This window comes from Equus quagga, chromosome 3 (genome assembly GCF_021613505.1).
Source record: "Equus quagga isolate Etosha38 chromosome 3, UCLA_HA_Equagga_1.0, whole genome shotgun sequence".
Lineage (NCBI taxonomy): Eukaryota > Metazoa > Chordata > Mammalia > Perissodactyla > Equidae > Equus > Equus quagga.
This window is the reverse complement of record NC_060269.1, coordinates 115,513,892-115,532,529: the sequence shown is the minus strand read 5'-3', so window position 1 is coordinate 115,532,529 and position 18,638 is coordinate 115,513,892. Positions and strand designations below refer to the sequence as shown.

General features: G+C 43.5%; 1 protein-coding gene across 1 annotated transcript in view; it reads right to left on the bottom strand.

Moving 5' to 3' along the window:
* Window positions 1-205: 205 nt before the first annotated feature.
* Window positions 206-18,638, bottom strand: part of LOC124237268 (ubiquitin carboxyl-terminal hydrolase 46) — a 62,184-nt gene continuing 43,751 nt past the window's right edge. Inside the window, exons 5-9 of the mRNA XM_046656730.1 lie at window positions 16,693-16,769; window positions 9,953-10,036; window positions 7,553-7,750; window positions 4,111-4,189; window positions 206-3,253 (exon numbers count right to left, since the gene is read on the bottom strand). Coding sequence (XP_046512686.1) covers window positions 3,152-3,253; window positions 4,111-4,189; window positions 7,553-7,750; window positions 9,953-10,036; window positions 16,693-16,769 — 540 coding nt within the window. The 3' untranslated portion in view covers window positions 206-3,151. The remainder of the gene's footprint in view (window positions 3,254-4,110; window positions 4,190-7,552; window positions 7,751-9,952; window positions 10,037-16,692; window positions 16,770-18,638) is intronic.

Genomic DNA, 18,638 nt, shown 5'->3' with positions numbered 1-18,638 from the left:
AACGAGGGCAAAACATTTAGTGCACAACATTTCAATACATATGAATATACAAAGTTGATCAGAATGCAATGTTTAAAGATAAAACCCATCTGTAATAAAGCTACACTCCAATATCTAAAATAAGCCCTAAGCTCCAGTTAGAACACAGTTCATTGTTAGGCATGCCCATGAAATTAAGGGTACCCATGAAAATAAACACATAGGGACCATTTCTGTCATTTTTTTCCCCCATTTCATCTGAAATCCAAAATATATGAAGCCATAAAACCAAACATGACTGGCTTCCTATTCAAGCCAACACCTTTTCGTTTGTTCCTTGGCTCTCTTCAAACCAGTCCACTTTGTGGTGCCTCAGAAAGGAAAAGGCATCAACACAACAGGACTGATATCAGCATTTTACCGAAATTTACTTTTAAACAAATGACTTTTTAGCATACTGTACCATAATCAAGATGCTAAACTAGTAAGTAACCAATAAAGCAAACATTTCTTCTCTTTTTTAAGTGTAAAACACTTAACTTATTTTAAAACACCCAGCAGTTAAAAGAAATACAGCAGGCCTACTCACTCCTGCCAGAAAACGACACGCAAAAACCCTGGCCGTTTGAGGGAATATTGCTGCGCTCTTGTGCTATCACTGACCTCAGAAGGGTCTCACACATCCCAGCCATTCTCTGCTTTACACGATGAAGGAGGGATGAAAAATTAAAAAGTGTTTGCTACTGTCTTTACATAAAGTGAAATGATTGGGGGGGGGGGGGGGGGAATGTAGCTGCCTAGTGTTTGTTTCATTTATTGAAGAGGAAGAGGGAAGAAACGACCAGATAACTCTGAAGTTTAAAAAACTGATGGAGGGTTGGTGGGTGAGTATGTTTTGGTCTTTTCCCCATCTTTTTTTCCTGCATGACACTTTAATGTCTTTGCATTATCTTTCATACTTATTTTTTTATTCCAAAAATCTATCCATGAATACTGAATTTTAACTGACCCTTTCTATTAAAAAGAATTATTTCAGTTAAGTTAGTGGGAAAAACTCTTTCTTTGTGCATCCAAAGGAAAAAGAAAATGTCCTGAATTTATGATTTAGCATTTAGATATTAATTCTACAGGCTTCCAATTGAAACTTTTTTTCCTAATAAATTAGCTTCAAGAGTCACTTCAAAGATAATTTTAATAGTTTTTTTAATTTCCAAATATATTAGAGATCAACCATCATTTTTTTAAACTTTGCAACCTGCAGTTAAATATATGGGTTATATATAGTACAAACAGTTCCCTATATCAATCACCCTCAGTTGGAAAGTGTCTCTCCTTAAACAGAATAAAAACTCACTTTCCAGGTAAGTGATTACTGCATATGTTTCATGGAGGAAAAAAAGACAAAGTATTTATAAATATGAATTCGCCTCTAAACAAGGCAAGGTATATTTTCGTCACTTGTATAAAACAATAACGTGAAGATCACCCTGTTTTTGTCTTCTCCAGTGAAAAGTAAAACATTTCACTTCAAGCATGAACGAATGAGCGTTGGCATGCTTATTTAAGTTCTGAGCAATAAACAGTTCAAGATATTTCAAAGATAAGAAATCCAGTTTTCATCTAGATAAAGTGCTATGCTCTTAATTGTTGCAAAATGGCCACTAACGTTTTCAATTTCAGTTTTAGTTCACATTATGCCAAATGTTTGCATGTTCATTCGCTGATTTACTAGGTAACAAAATAACATGTTCACAGTATATTATAGTGTATGGAAATCAACTGACCTCCCAAAGGAAGCCAAGAGCTAGACTCATAGTATTTGTAGGAAACCAAAAACCAGCTCAATGGCAAAACACCAAATTGACCCTTTTAATAAAAGGTACCAATATTCAATGATCTAATAAATACATATATAACAAAAGTGAAAAAAGTAAAAGTAACTATGGTGAGATGAGGTTCTTCCAAAAAACTCCGTCTTGTCAAGCATCCTAGGAGTCTGAGCCAAAGAAACGCCGCCATTTTGTTCATTCCTCCACCTGCCCACTGACACTTCCTTTGACCCACCTTCACACCCAGCTAACTCCAGTATTCCTTCCAGGAAAGGTTCCATATTCGTCCTGGGACTTGCCAGTGCCTCAGTAAACAGGCTGAAATGTTAAAAAGTGAACAGTTGTACAACGTGGCTGATGGTAGTAAAGGTACAGTGCCTTTGTTCTTCCTGAAAAACAATGCTGCTGGTACTGACTGGCTAAGGAGAGCTGTGCTGCAGGCGTCACCGTGGTGTTTCAGTCCTGGGACCACAGACTGCGAAACACCAGCAGGATTGCAAAGATACCCTGGAAAGCTTAGCAGTGCCAGATAAAGGATAGATACAACTCACACAACCTGACAGAAAAAAAGTATCACTAAAAACAAACAGCATAGAGTTATTTTCCTGAAACTTGGTTTTGGTAGAAAGGTAAGAAAGGTAACTTCACTGTCCACAAAAGCCTCCTCCTCTTGGCTTTGCCTGCCCTGAGCTCCACACCTTCTGAGCCCCTGGAATTCTAACAGCGACGCGAGCACAGCCCCCAGGCAGATGCTGGCCACTATGAACAGCTTTTCTTCACCCTGTTCCACTGGGAGGATGATTTTAGCATCGAGGTTGCTCACGTTTAAACATTTTCACTTGCACAAACTTAAAGCTATAAGTGCAGCCCTAAATGGGGAACATCTATCCAATTTTTCTGTCCTTCGGTCAGAAGAGAGGCAGAGAAGCTAAAAGTGGGTCGCAACGTTTCCAGGGGCAACTTAAAGGAATGCATTGAAAGGAGACCCCGGGAGCCATTTAGGAAGTTTAGCAAAGACCCCAAATAGACTGTAGACATTCGGAGGAAATGTCATTCTAATTCAGCCAGTGGCACAGCATTTACCCAATCCTAAAATTAGCAACTGTTATTAATATAAATCTTACTACAATCTGATTGCAGTTAACTCTACTCAGACTAAAATAAGACCACAAGTAGTGCTGTATGTAAAAAAACAAGGGGAGAGTGTCTAACACAGCCAGACCACTGAGACTCAGGGTAATACCACTGGCGGGCTGCTGGGGAAGAAGAAAGTCTGCAGAGAAACCAGAGAATAGTGCTTTGAATATTTTCCCCCACTTGAGTTAGTCCCACGGTTCTTTAAGTTATTCTCTTGACTGATAGAATAAAATATATCCAGATTCTGAATTTTTTGATATATCTGATGTCAGGCCATAGAATTCTTCAATAGCTTGGGCATCTATTTTCTGCAATAAAAGAGAAATAAAACAATACAATTGTTCAACATGATTACTGGGAGAAGGAAAGAAAAACTAATGTAATGCACGAGAAAATGTAAGACACACTGTTATAAAATCACAACTGGGAATTTCACCAGCAAACAGATAATTCCACAGACTTGAAAGAGGGAGATGACTACATGAATTCCACATCGCTGGGGAAGAAAGCCACCCTCTAATTTATCAGCAACCATACGTGGGCACTCTTTGAAGAAGCCAGGACTTCTGTCTTCCAAACGGTAAACGGTCTTGGGAATAACCTTAATTCTCTCAGGCCATCAGAGTTCACTCCCTTCAGTGTTACCCTAGTGGGCTAAAATAGACCGTGTCTTTGCGTGTGCAATTCTCTCCAGCTAGCATTCCTTTACAACAAAATCAACATATGGAAGACTTTAATGTAATATAAAGATTTCCAGGTCCAAGAGACTGGAAAAAAACATTTTTAAATAATAATCAATACAAGAAGAATTTGGTATAATGAAATAATTTTGATAGAACTTCAAAGTTTATTATTTGGTCTGTATCAGAGAGGGCTTTCGTCACAGTAGGAAACAGGAGTTACATATAATTTATGGTGGCATAGAGATCCCACGTGTGTGGCTGGTCAGTTAACGAGAACACAGCATTAATAAGTCCATGCTCACATCCCTTTTCCTTTCCTATTGAGAATGGGGAGCAGCAGGGTTTAGTTCTGAAAGAAATCTAAGTTGTTTCCAAGTCAGATTATGGGAAAACAGGCCTAGTTTAGAAAATGTCCACACATACACATCCCCCCAAATTCTGTCTCTGCCCTACCCCTAGTGTAGGATCATCTGCATACCCACCTCTACAATGTCATCATCAAACAGAAGCCAGAAGCCATGACTTTTCACAATAGTAATATAATGCCCACGATTTGGACCACTGGAAAAGAGCAGACAAAAGCAAGTTAGCACGTGAACACTTCTTTTTTTTCCCCTCAAAACCCCAGTGTGTGGTTGTGTATCCTAGCGGTAAGCTCTTCTAGTGCTTCTTTGTGAGCTGCCGCCACAGCGTGGCAACCAACAGGCAGGTGGTATGGTCCCGAGATGGGGAAACGAACCCAGGTGGCCGAAGCGGTGAGAGTGTAGAACTTTACCCAATAGGCCATCAGGGCCGGCTCCACACTTATTCTTTACAAAACTCTAGGTAACTCTTTCTAAGCAGTGATTTACTAGAAAAAACTCTATGATCAGGACAGAGAACTTGCTATAGGTCATGTCTGCATCCACAATTGTTTGCCCACAATTTATGGAGGACAGCCAGGTGCCAACTGTGCTGGGCACAACAGAATGCAACGATGAATAAAACATCTGTCTTCTAAGGACTCACAACCCAGGAGGGAAAACAGACGTTCAAATTCAACTAATATTAACAAGTAATTACTGTATACCTGTGATGTGTCAGACCCTATTCTGACTGGTCAGGCAAAAAAGCAGTGAACCAAACAAAGGCCACACTTCCTTGGGGTGAGGGTTTGATAGGCAATAAACAAACTAAAATATAAGTATAATCCAAGTGGTGGTAAGGGCCATGAAGAAGAATAAAGCAGAGTAAGGGGATTGTGAGTGACACAGGGAAGGTACTATTTGACACGAAGGGGTGAAAGATGACCTCTCTGGTAACATGAGATTTCAGCAGAAGGAAATTTCCCTGAAAGAAGGGAGGGTGGGAGGGGGGCCTGATAAGCCACGTGACTATGATGGGAGTTTCAGGAATAGGTAGTAGCAAGCACAAAGGTCTTAGGGGAGGGGGGTAGCTCTTGGTATGTCCATGGAACAGCAAGGAAGCCAGAGCCCAGTCAGCCAGGGGGCAGGGGGAGTGGGGTGCCAGACTGGCGGGGAATGGCATATTATCATGGTTAAGATTTTGGACTTTGCTGTGCATGAGCCAGCCAGACCCTGAGGGATTGTGAGGAGTGACATGATCTGATTTCGTTTCAGAAAGATGTTAAACCATAACGTATAATAACAAGTAGAAAAATAAAAAGGTATATATTACACAGTATGGAAAAAAGGAGAAAGAGCAACTGAACCGCTGTTACCATGTAGTTATATTTGCACAAGTGAGGAGATTTTAATCCTAGATCTCGAGTTTTGTTTTGGTTTTTTTTCAATGCACCATTAAAGCTGAAAAGCCAAATTTCCCCTTTTTTGTTTGCTTTAAACGCGAGATGACCCACATGATGTGTCCTTGCCTTTCTCCAACCCCAGCCAACCCCTCTTTCCCCTCCCTCTGAGCTCCAGCCCATAGGTCTCCTTTTTTCACACACTCCACCCCTTCGCGTCTGGGGCCTCCACACTTGCCATGACTCCGCCTGAAACAATCCTCCCCTACTCTTCACATGTGTGGCCCATTTTACCCCTTAGGCCTCAGCTCAAGTATCACCTGGGCAGATAAGTCTTTGCCCATCACCTTCCCTGAAGACGTACCTCCCATTGCTCTCTCATCGCCCATTCCTTCCTCATAGCACTAATCAAAACCATAAATTATTTTGCAGTGGTTGGTTTGTTGTTGGCGGTGGCAGGCTGGTGTGTTTACTTGTTAATTATCTTTCCCACTAGATCCTAGGTTCACGGGGGGCAGGGCTCCTGTGTCTCGTTCACTGCCGTACTTTCAGATCCTGCCACAGAACCCAGGAAACAAGGGTTCAAAAAATACTTGCAGGAGAAATCAACGAAGGAGGCTGTGCATCCTCAGCAAATGTGGGCCAGGCCATGGAGGGGATGGGCTCGGCTTCCCGACCTCAGAGCTTCCCAGTGCCCACAGCCGAAGATACCTTATCCCAGCCCGTAGGCCAGCCCAGCCCCGCTCTGTGTATGAGAACAATCCAGTCTCTAGTGGGAGGAATTTAAGGAATGCTAGTTAGTAACACGCGTGACCCAGCACCAACTCGCCCTCACTGACTGGGCTGCTCTGACCCCGTGCCCCTATTACAGAAACTGACGAGTCCAGAACCCAACCCCCTACTCGTCCCCCAGCTCCCCTAAACGGGTCTCCGCCTTGCCTCACAGTGCTCCCAGGGATTAGAGATCCATACTGAAACCTGAGCACACCCTACACATCTGAGCACTTCTGCTTCCCCATCACCTGTCTACAACCCCTCCCACCCACCTCGGCCACGATGCCCTCCAGGTGCCAGGCTCTGCCTGCCCCCACACCTCCTCCTGACCCCTGCCGTGGGCTCCCACCCAGTGTTCACGGCTAGTTTCCAGATTGCTGGACCCCTGTGTTCTTTAAAAGAATAACTGATAGACTATCCTTCAGGGAAAAAACACAAAGCTGGCTTATACTGGCCGATAAATATAACTTCCTGAGAATGTAAGAAAACAGCTGGTGACAAAGTTAATATGCACAGGACAAAACACAGGTGGCTTCCGAGGTGAAGTTACAGTTTCTGACACCATCCACCCCAGGACAGGGCAAAAAATGAATGAGTCCTTTCCTCCACGTGGAACCACGCGTCCTCCTGGTAATGGTCTGTTCACCACAAGCGGGTCCAGGCAGAGGGAGAGGAAGACGCCTGCTCTGCGACAGGCCCCAACCCAGTACCCACGAGGGCAGGGGAAGCTGTGCTGTCTCAGGGACAGGACATACCCCATCCCACTCGAGCAGAGGATAACGAACAGGAATTTCCAATAGACTTTTCCATGCAGAGACCAAATAATAGAATAGAAAATATTTGCTCAAAGGACTGTCAGCAAAATGCTTTGCTTCTCCACGTCTGAGGGACTTCTCTTACCCTCTGTCTTCTTATTACGTACTTATTACAGAATGTTGGGGAAAGACTGAAAACTGCATAAAGAATATTTTTTAAGAGTACATATTTAATCAGTGAAGATGCCAAAAAATTATTAAATTTGACCTACTGCTTCCAGCCTTTATTCCTACATCTTAAAATACTTTTGAGATCATACTATACATGTCACCTGGCTTCGTGAAAATTACAATCATACATAAATATTTATTTCTCCATCTTATTTCAAACTCTTCCTAAGCACCACTTATATCCAACACAGATTTATTATTTTAATAAATAATTAAAATAAATGATTTTATTTTATTTTCTATGTGTACGTAGGGGTGTTTGGAATAATTTTGAGATGATAAATAAACAAGAGCTTGGAAGATTCCCCAAAGTACCATTATTACGGAGTCTCACAGCCCAGGAAGGGAGCCACTCGGCCTATTCAGCACAGGGAAAACCTCACACTTGTCATGGGCACCCGCTTCACCGCCTGCCCTTACCTGCCGCAGTGAACCACCACCGCGACCAGGTCGTACATGCGGTCCAGGTTCACCGCATCGCTGGAGGTGTTGAAGAGCCGGAGTTCCAGGGGGAAGACCACTCGGTAGGACAGCTTGGTGTACCTGTGCAGCTGCTCCATGTACTTGAACCGCTTTAGGTGCAGGGCCAAAATCATGGGCAGCTTTTTGACTCTCATCCTAAGAAACCACGAAATAGAAATCAGTTGTACCCAGCACGTGTTAGGGAAATGGAATACACTGCTGCCTGCACAAATAAAGAGCAGGAGGGGGCTAACAAGCTTCAAATCAGCAAATAACCAAACTACTTGCAATAATAAAAGCATGCTCGCTTACATAGCACTGACTTTCATCCTACATTCTTGGCTAACTGGGGCATAGGTAGCGAGAGAAGAGCATGACAGCTAGTTTCTGTTTGGTCAAAGGAGACATTCCAGAATTTTGTACCAATAAAAATATAATGTGTGATTGCTCTCTGTCACTGCCCTCTGCCTCCCAGGAAGGAACAATATTTGAACAATCACCCCGCCCACCCCTCACCCAGAGATCATGGAGACGAGGGGTAATAGCTTTTGAGAAAAGGAGGTTGGGGAGAGGACAAGCAGAAGGGCATGGGCTGGACTTGCAGGTTCTGAGGACTGGTACGGATGGGCAGACGCTGCACACCACCGGCCACCAGGAAGCCAAGCATGCTGGGCCCCTCTCACTCCTTGCTCTTGTGCTCTTGAGCAAGTCACTTCCCTTTTCCAGCTCTCAGTTTCCTCATTTACAAAACACAGGGGCTGGCTTAGGGCTACACTTCCCAAGCTGGGCTATTACAGCACTGGAGATGTTAATAGGGGGGCGTTTCCATGGCCAAGTTTGGACATGGCTACTTTCTATTCTCAAGCTCCTCCCTGCTCTTTCACATGTGGAAGGTTCTGAGAAATCCCAGAGTAAAAGAACTGTTCTCTTTTGTTTGATGCAGCATTTCCCAAACTTACATAGACACAGAAAGCTTTTTTCACTAGATGACCATTAATACTCCTCAGTCAAAAGTCACAAAGACAACAGTTTATGTAGATAATTCTGCCAGAACAGAGGATCTTCTGGTTGCCCTCCAGGACCCCCGTTCTGTGAATGCCCTGAATTAGTGTAAATGCTGTTCAGTGTGCACCTATTTTAAATGCATGTTATTTGAAAGGGACAAATTTTAAGACAATATTTTGCAGGAATCTATTGAGGTAAAACCCTGTTCGTAAAAATAAGCAAAATAACCACATCAGCAGGAAGATAAGATTTATAGGGAACCGTGTATTTTACAGGAACATGCGCCCTTTTAAGGTCTAAAACCTCCAGGGGGAAAAAAAATCCCAAAAAACAAAACCTCCAGCCTAGAACAGAAAACACCTCATGTCACACAGGAAGACCTGGGCCCCACCTTAGGCAGATTCAGAGTATGCGATGGGAGCAGAGGCGAGTGAGCTCCCCTGACCACTAACGAAAGGTAACTGCATCCCACCTCCATCCCGTCTGCCACACGACTAACCTTTCATAAGTTTGGATGCAGCAAGGAAAAACGTGCATGTCTGGGGGCAAAGGGCTGGGACGCTGGGCAGAGAAATGATTTCAGCCTCGGCTCTAGACCCGAGGGTTTTAGACAGCAGTAATGAGAACCGTGAGTTACCCTGACCATGCCACAGCCGTGCGCCGGGCAAAGCCAACCCACAGGAAGGCTGCACAGGATAATCAAAATGTCAACTTTCTTGGCTTCTGGGGATAGATAACAGGGAATCACTGCTTCTCTCAGACTGTCCAAGAGTTGAAAGTGGCTCATGCTGGTAAAAAGATGGGTAACCTTGGGTCCTAGTTCAATTCAGAGTGTGATAATTTCCTTATTGCCTCTCCATATAACTGATATTTAATTGATTTCCTTATGATTCCTTACTAAATGATTAATTTTTTTAACCTCTATGTCTTCTAAATAATAAGTTCCAATGCTTAAGCAATACTATCAATCTTATTGAGTGACCACTATGCATTACATACTATGCTAAGTTCTTTTTATAACTTGCCCTTATTCCCAAGAGGACAGAGATTATACTGATCACCACTTGTTTACCCAGCAGAGTACCTGGCACATACATAGTAGCACTTGATAAATATTCGTTGAATGAATGAATGAACGAACAGATAAACAAATGAGCAAACGATCAGATGAGTGCACAGCCTCTGAGGATGGCGTCCCTATCCCAGTTTTTCCAGTGAGGAAGGTGACTGACTCCCCAAGGCTACCCGGCTAGGAGCCCGTGGAACTGGAATTGAAAATCAGATCTGTCAGACGCCACAGTCTGGTTCCTTCTCAAGGCCCACGGCCGCCCTCCCGCACGACCCTTCACATACCTCTTCTGGGCCTCCTGTTTGCTGCAGCATGTTTCACAATAATACTTCTGTTCACTACACAGTGTCTCCGTGTTGCTGAAGTCTCTGCAGAGGAAAATATTTTCAACTTAAAAACAAGTCCAAAAGGCACTTGGTATACCACGTTCTAAGTCCTCGATTACCTGTAGGGTAATTTGTTTTTTTCTTAAAGATTTTATTTTTTTCCTTTTTCTCCCCAAAGCCCCCTGGAACATAGTTGTATATTCTTCGTTGTGGGTCCCTCTAGTTGTGGCATGTGGGACACCGCCTCAGCGTGGTTCAACGAGCAGTGCCATGTCCGCGCCCAGGATTCGAACCGACGAAACACTGGGCCGCCTGCAGCAGAGCGCGCGAACCTAACCACTCGGCCACGAGGCCAGCCCCACCTGTAGGGTAATTTTTAAGCGAATGTGCAGAAAGAAGTAACGGCAAAAGAGCTTTCTTACGAGCCAGTGCTCCGATGCCATCAGCGCACATCCACAGGACCGGGTGACGAGCCCACCATGAGAGATTTTCAAGCACAGCTTTACTTAATGGACACAGCTAGATCTGAACTAGGGTTTGCAACCGAGCCAGGAAAAAGTCAGAGTTTAACAGAGAGCAGCTGTACACTGGAGATTAAAAATTATCATAGAAAAATAGTAACTATAGTAAAAGCCCATCATTACACTATAAGTTGAGTCCAAAAAAATCAAAAAAACGCGACGTGACATCATTGTCAGTTAATGAAAAATAGCGTGAATCAGGTGGTCTCCATTTTCAAAGAGCATAAATGTTAAGAAAGTGAAATTTAAACCACACACAACTGCCCTTATCTTGAACTAAGGAAGTCCCAAATTATCAGGAGATGACCACTTCCTACCAACCACCGGCGCTGCCCTGATAGCTCCTTTCCAGATGCTTCCATGGCTGATTCCGCTGATTGTTCAGAGCTCAGCCTAAATGTTCCCTCTTTGGAGAGGACTTCCCTGGCCACTCTCCAACCTACTCTGCCCCATCCCGTTGCTGTCTTGTTTTCTTCTGAGCACTTAGCACTATCTAAAACCATCCTCCTAGTCATTCGACAACTTGCCTCCCCTCTCTGTGGGCAGTGACCCTGTCTCTCTCACTGCTAAAGCTCAGCACTGAGAACAGGCCCAACACATCATGGCATTTCACAGTGTGTGTTGGGTGACCAAACGAAGACAGAAGCAGGTGTACAAAGGCCAGGGGAAAGCACAGAGGAAGAAGAAATGAAGTTGAACTGGGGTAATTCAGGACATTTCCCCAAGGGATGATGTCCAAGTCAGGTTGTCAAGAGGGAAAGTGTAGCAGGTGGAGGGAATGCCACAGCACAGACACATGGAGGCAAGGGACGGAGCACGCTTCTCAGAAGCTGGCGTGCACCATGTGGCTGAGCAGTCTCACTAACCAGAGGCAACAAGGAAGAGACATAATCAGACAGTGCTTTTAAGAAACGCCACTTCTGGCAGCATTGGAGAGGAAGGACAGGAGGGGGTCGAAAGGCAAGGAAACAATTTAGAAGGCAATAATCCTCATGCCTCAGATTTCAAGTGCTTGGTGCATTATATAGACTCAAACTTCGCTGAATGAATACTGGCCAACTCTTCAATGGATAACTGATGTGAAATCTTTTCTTGGCCTGCACAGGATTTATTGGGGTGGAATGGAGGAATCACGGAGAAGGGGAGGTGCGTATGGGCCATGGTAGAGATTTACATCCTTGGAATGTCTACCACAGACAAACCTCTTTATCAACTAAAGAAGCAGAATAACTAAGGCAGACACAGCAACGAATAAGGAATTAAACACTTTCTACTCACTCTCATTTTTCAAAAAAAGTTTTTCGAAGTATCTGCAGACCCAGGTAGGTAGAAACACAGCAGAACTTAGTACCTAATTTAGACTTGATTTACAAACAGCCACCATCCTGCTCAGCACCAGCTGGCTCGAGCTCGTGGCCGTGAGAGATAGGCTAATGCATTTAGGGTACCTGTGAGTTGAGAATTGGAAAATGAGGCTAGGAAAAGGGGACAACCCTGGCAGGAAACTCTGAGGCAGAGCAGGTCTGTCAGCTGATGCTGCACAGTTGTTGGAACAAAAGCAGACAACAAAGGTCGAAACCTTCCAAGGAGAAAGTCAAAGAGGAGAGAGACAGTAGAGAGATCTTTCCGACACTCGGGATAAATTACTAAAGCACGGGGGAGGCTGGTGGGAAGCACAAACGCTTTGTATTTCTTTAAAGAGAGTCATAGTGACAATAAAACACTGTTTAGAAATACACTTTGAGGGCCGGCCCAGTGGTGTACTGGTTAAGTTTGCACACTCCACTTCAGCAGCCCAGGGTTTATGGGTTTGGATCCTGGGCATGGACCTACACACTGCTCATCAAGCCATGCTGTGGCAGTGTCCCACGTACAAAATAGAGGAAGACTGGCACAGATGTTAGCTCAGGGCCAATCTTCCCCACACACACACACACACACAAATACACTTTGGGAACAAATCTAATATGAAATAAACGCCTCTTTAAGGAAAGAAAACTATAAAACCTCATGGAAATGTATATGAGAAAACTTGAAAAAAATGGAGAAAAACTATGTTCCTGGATGTCTTGTAAAGACAGCTATCATGTCCAAGTTAATCTCTATATTTGATACATTTTTAATTAAAATCTTAACTTTTCCACTCAACACAAGAGTTCAAAAATTGATTTAAAAAAAAATTCTCAAGCAATGCTTCTTGATAATTTTCATGTCATGACCCACAGACAAAATGATCCCATAGAGAAGGGAGCTGGGGTAAACCAATGAGGCTGCTCCTATGGCTGGCCATGGGGCTCTGGCAGCTCCAGGCTCTGCCCAGCCTCCCAGGAGCCGAGGGATCAATAGACACCTGTACCCCATTTTCCAGGGCACACCAAGTGGGAGGCTTTTTTGCAGAATCCACAGCAGTGGTTCACCTGGCTGCTCGTTAGAATCACCTGGGGAGCCTTAAAAACATTCTCAATGGCCCCCAGCCCTATAAATTACATGAGAATCTCTCCAGGTAGAACACAGGCATTACTGTTCTTACAGCTTCTCAGGTGGTTCCAATGTGCTGCCAGGGCTGTGCACCCAATGCTTTGCAAATATTAGCATGCATGTGAATCACGAGATCCCACCAACATTCAGATTCTGATTCATTCATTCATTCTTGGGGGAGACCTGAGATGCTGCTGTACTAATGAGACCACAGGTGATGTCAACGGTGCTACTCCATGGAACCCTGTTTGAGTAGCAAAGGCTTAGAGCAGCTGTTCTCAAATTCTGGTGGTATCAAAACCACCTGGAAAATTAAAACCTGAGGCCCAGGCTCACAGAAGTTGAAAGTGACCTGAACCTCGATTTTTACCAACTTCCCCAGGTGATTCTGATACACACCAAAGTTTAAGAACCGCTGACTAGAGTATTAAAGAAGACTGAAAAAAGAAATCTACAAGAAAAACTTATGTGTCAGACATTAGAAAATACCTATTATCAATAACCAAATCCGAAACACAGGTCAGAGAAGCAGAAGAGAGATAAGCATGTGGCAACAGACAGGGATGGATATGAACTTAGTACATAAAAGAAGTTTCTCAAAATAAGTAGAAAATGAAAGTTTTTAAAAAGAAGAGTAATTTTGGGGCCGGCCCTATGGTATAGCGGTTAAATTTGGTGTGCCATGGTGTAGTGGTTAAATTTGGTGCGCTCTGCTTCAGCGGCCCTGGTTCACAGGTGCAGATCCCAGGTGTGGACCTACACCACTCATCAGCCATGCTGTGGTGGCAACTCACATACAAAATAGAGGAAGACTGGCAGAGATGTCAGCTCAGGGCTAACCTTCCCCAAGCAAAAAAAGAGAAAGACTTGCAACAGATGTTAGCTCAGGGCAAATCTTCCTCAGCAGAAAAAAAAAGTAATTTTAAAAATAGAGCTTTGGAAGAATTAAAAGGCACTTTCCTCCTGTTGTCTAGCTAACCTCCCCAGCACTAGGAGGATGGGAATTTTTAATGAGAGGAAGGCAGAGGAAGAGGAAAGTGGGTTCAGAACATGGAGCACTTGAGAAGAAAGGTAAGTTTCTGTGAAGGAGCCACAACAAGAGACTAAGGCACTGAAATGGAAGACAAAACATACCAAAAAGGCCATGGAAGGATAATTAAGATAAACTACAGGTATTTTAAGGTTTTGCCTGAGGCCATCCCTGAACTTTACAAAAGAAAAACAATACTCTAAGTATCCTCCTGTGATACAGCTGGCTCATCTTGCCTCAGACACAGCACTGAGATTTGAAATATTAGAATTATAGCTCAGCGACAACATGGACTTCATGGCTTCTCTAGACTCACATCCTGGATTTAACCACTATTCGTATTATCATTTCTCGGGGACAAAAGGTCAGTGAAAACACACTGTAATCGATCACATAAGCCCTTCTGGAAGGAGGCGGCAGAGATCTGGCATTTAAATCCCACGGTCTTCGCTTGATTTTTAATGTTTTTCATTATCAAAATAAAAGAAGGATAAAAATATCACATCAGAAGAGACAGGCAGACAGTGATGCTGAAGAAGAAAACTCAATTCTAATTTTAAAAATAAAACTTCAAGACTACAAATCAAATTAAACCATGAAATGGGCCAATAAAGATCATTCCTTTGATCATTTCTTCTCTTTTGTCTCAGACAGAAAAAGCTAATGGATCAGCTGGCTCATTTATTCCCTGGGCCTTTCTCCTGCACATGTTTCTTTTGCAATGTATTGGAAAGCTGCCACTCCCATCACAGACACCTGAATGGCAACCCTTGCCAGGCTTCTCTTTATTCATGCTGGGGAGGTGAGAGCTTAGGCATACATGAGGCCAGGTATCGGTAAGTCAGTTAAAGTCTAGTTTAAGGATGATGTAAAAAGGGGGTGGGGCAGGCACTTCAGGATTATCAGCCTGGACAGTCCAATCAGATGAAAATCCAATGTTACTTAAAAGGCATTCCAGGGTTACTTCATCACTCGCCCATCCCAGCTTTAACACCTCCAAATGCATCTAGCCTGCCTTCATCAGGTATGCATGACCAATAAACACATTTCTCCAGAAAAACAAATGGAAACCCAACTCTGGGTTACATTTCTTTATAATGAAGTTTCCCAAAGGTGGAAATTATAACTAGCCAGTTCGCCCTTTATCTGGTTGGTCTCAAAGCTCCGGCCACTGCGATCTGACCTTTTGAACAGCCCAGGAATTTCTCAGAAGGCAGGGGAAGCAGACAACTTCCCTACCTCCAAATTCTCCCCAACTCCCCTTCTCAAAAAAGAGGGATGAGCAAGTAATATCCTTCCTCTCATTCATTCTCTGTGATCACAAAACCTTGGGGAAATCAAAAACGGCTTCTTTTCACAGGAATTTGAGGAACCCATGCCATAAACAACCATTCCGAAGAAAAAGAGGCCATCCTGGCCTAGAAAACACTTTGCAAACAAAGAGATAACAAGCTTGTCTTAGACACCTGGACCTAAGGCATTTGGAGACAAGACTGAAATGCCAAACCAACAGGACGTGCTGAGGTAACCAGGTTACTATCAGGGCAGAAGGCGGAGGGGACCTCGGACTCCTGGGAACTGGGAAAGCAACCAGCGCCCCCTACACGCACACACACAATCCGTCACACCCCGACGAACCCCGAAGCTGTTCCACGATGAAGTTTGGTGCCTTTGCCCTGAAAGATGACAGCCATCCATCACAGGAAGTCCCTTCAATCTAGTCTTCTAAAACTGATAAAAATCAACAGCGCCTTGTCCTAGCACTATAAAACGTCCCTGAGCTATGGCATCCTAAGAATGGGGAGGCCTGCCCTGAACACTTGGTCTACACTGGCATCCACACTACCAGGCACTCTCTAGGCCTGTTTAACTCCCTTCAAAGCACTGATCACTGTCTGTGGATGCCCACTAGGACATAAATGGTGCGAGAGCAGGGACCCTGTCTGATACTCACTCCTCTATCCCCAGTGTCCAGACAGGGCTGGGATAATTACAAGCACTCACAACCTCTTGTTGAAAGGAGGAGGGGGAAGGGTGCGAGGAGGGGAAAGGGAATCATGTCTCTATATCAACTTCAGGCACATCATCAATGTGCAAGTCAATACACAAATATCAAGTAATCCTGGGCAGGTGTTGCTCTTACACTCTGGGCTCCTTGCCTTCTCTCAGCCCTAATGAGGAGGAATTTCTTTCCATAAATAATCTCCATAGAATGCCGAAAGATGGAGGAAGAGGCAACTCCCTCGTTGGGTCTCAGCTCAAAAGTGCATAGTTTTGAAAATACTAGATTAGCTTAGAAAAGGAAAGTAATGGTAGGCATCTGCAGCATTTATTAACTTAACCGTGTGATTGTGCGTACACACGTGATGGAGAAAGAGAGAGAGTTATGAAAGCCAAATGCGCACATCTGTATTAAAGATTAAAAACTTTTTTTTAAACGTAATGACTAATGACTTCCACTTGATCCTCTCTCTTCTCAGCAGGACTCGTCTCTAGATCACATATACTTATTTTTAATCTCTCTTGGGGAAGAAGAAATACAAAATAATAGGATTACATTGGTTTACCAGAAATGAAGATTATCTACTGAAGAAATACAGGATTTCCCCCCCACACTTATTTACTAGCCTGGTCAAAAGCTCAGGCACAATCAGAATTCATGAGGTTACCTTAGACAGTGGGTAATAGATGTATTCTGCTCCACATCCACAGAAAGGTCAAGAAAATCTTCATCTTTGCTACTAACCTGAAGCAAGAAAAGAAAAAAACATATTAGGCACAAAACACACAATAGACAGAGTAGACAGAACTTTGAACACCAGGGTAACCAAAAAACCATAACGCCAGAGTCGTATGTGGCTTTGTAAACAGTCATTCCTCAGTATCCACAGGGGACTGGTTCCGGGACCCCCATGGATACCCAAATCCACAGATGCTGAAGTGTATTGTATAGAATGATGTCGTATTTGCATACAGCCTAGGCACATCCTCCCCTATACTTTAAATCATCTCTAGGTTACTTGCAATATCTAATACAATGTAATTGCTATGTAAATAGTTGTTATACTGTATCATTTAGGGAATAATGACAAGAAAAAAAAGTCTGTATATGTTCAGTACAGACTTTTCTATCTGCGGTTGGTTGACCCTGCTTAAGGGGAACCAGCAGATAAGGAGGACTGACTGTACTCACTGGCAACCAGAGTTACCTCAAAAACAACCCAATCTAGAGAAAATCCCAAATTCTCTATTGAACCTTCTCCCTGTGTCAGCTTTGACAAAGAGCTTTTGATAATTCAAACTCAACCACATTTCTCTCCCTTCTCCATTCACTTCCTCCATCGTTTCAAAGTAGAAAGTATCAGACAAACATCATATAGCCCAGAGCGGCAGAATGACAGAAATGGCAAATGGGCAAGAGACTTAGAAAACCTACTAATCAGATGACCACTCCTTCATTAAGTTGTTTGTACCTTCTACCAGGTCCTTGAAATCACTCCCTTTCTCTGGTGCCTCATCATCCAAACTGTCTGTGGAGCCAAGAAGCCTAATGGGTGATGAACTGGAGAGTCCCGCTGACCACACATAGAGCTGTCCTCCAGCCCAGGAAGTGGTCATCATTTGCAGAGGCCTGTGCTGTCTGCAATAACAATTGGACCTGTAGCTGGCCTGGAGCCTGGGCTCACACGGGCCCGCCATACTGGGGACGGCTCTCAGCAGGCCTGGGTCACTGGCCCCAGCAGTTTCTCAGGCCTCCACAGTTCACACCACACCAGTTTTGGGTCTTGTACTTACTGAAGCCACACAGAGGAAGTGCTTACATTCCAGCAGTGCACTGGCAAGCCTGGCATTTCACTGTCTTGGAGTGGGAGGGACAAACTAGCCCAGCAACTTCTCTGAGGTGCTCAATTAGCAGAAAAATGAAAATAATGCTTCTTTAAGTGTTAGAACTACCCCATGATTCAATACTCCACTGCTAGGAAATTATCTAAAGAAATACTCAGAGATGTAGACACGATCTGTTATAAGTACACACAAGAATGTGTGTTGAGACAGGCTGCCCAGCTCCACATCCTCTCTCTGTCACTTACAAAGTGGATGACTTTAGGTCAGTTACTTAGCCTCTCTGTACCTCAGTGTCTGCATCTGCAGAGTGGGGACAGTAAGAGTATCTATTTCAGAAGGTTGCTGTAAGGATGAAATAAGATGATACACATAAGGTGCTTTAAGAAGTATGGTGACAGACGGTAATTGGTCTTTCAGTGGTGAACATGATGCAGTCTATAGAGAAATCGAAATATAATGATGTACATCTGAAATTTATATATAATGTTATAAACCAATGTTACCTCAATTTAAAAAGAGAAGTAACCACTCAACAAATCGAAGAGGGGTAAACATTTTTAAATGGCCTAAAATGGTCAAAAAGTTGAGAATGTTTTACTGCACTGTGGGTACCACAGTAAATGAAAAGGTAGGCTATACAATTATATATAAGTTAATTCCAACTTTGCATGAAAAAGGCATGTATACATTTAAACACACACATGCCCTACTTCTATCACCTTGCTGTAAGTTTTTTATGGCACTTATTACTGCTGTGTAGAATGCATGA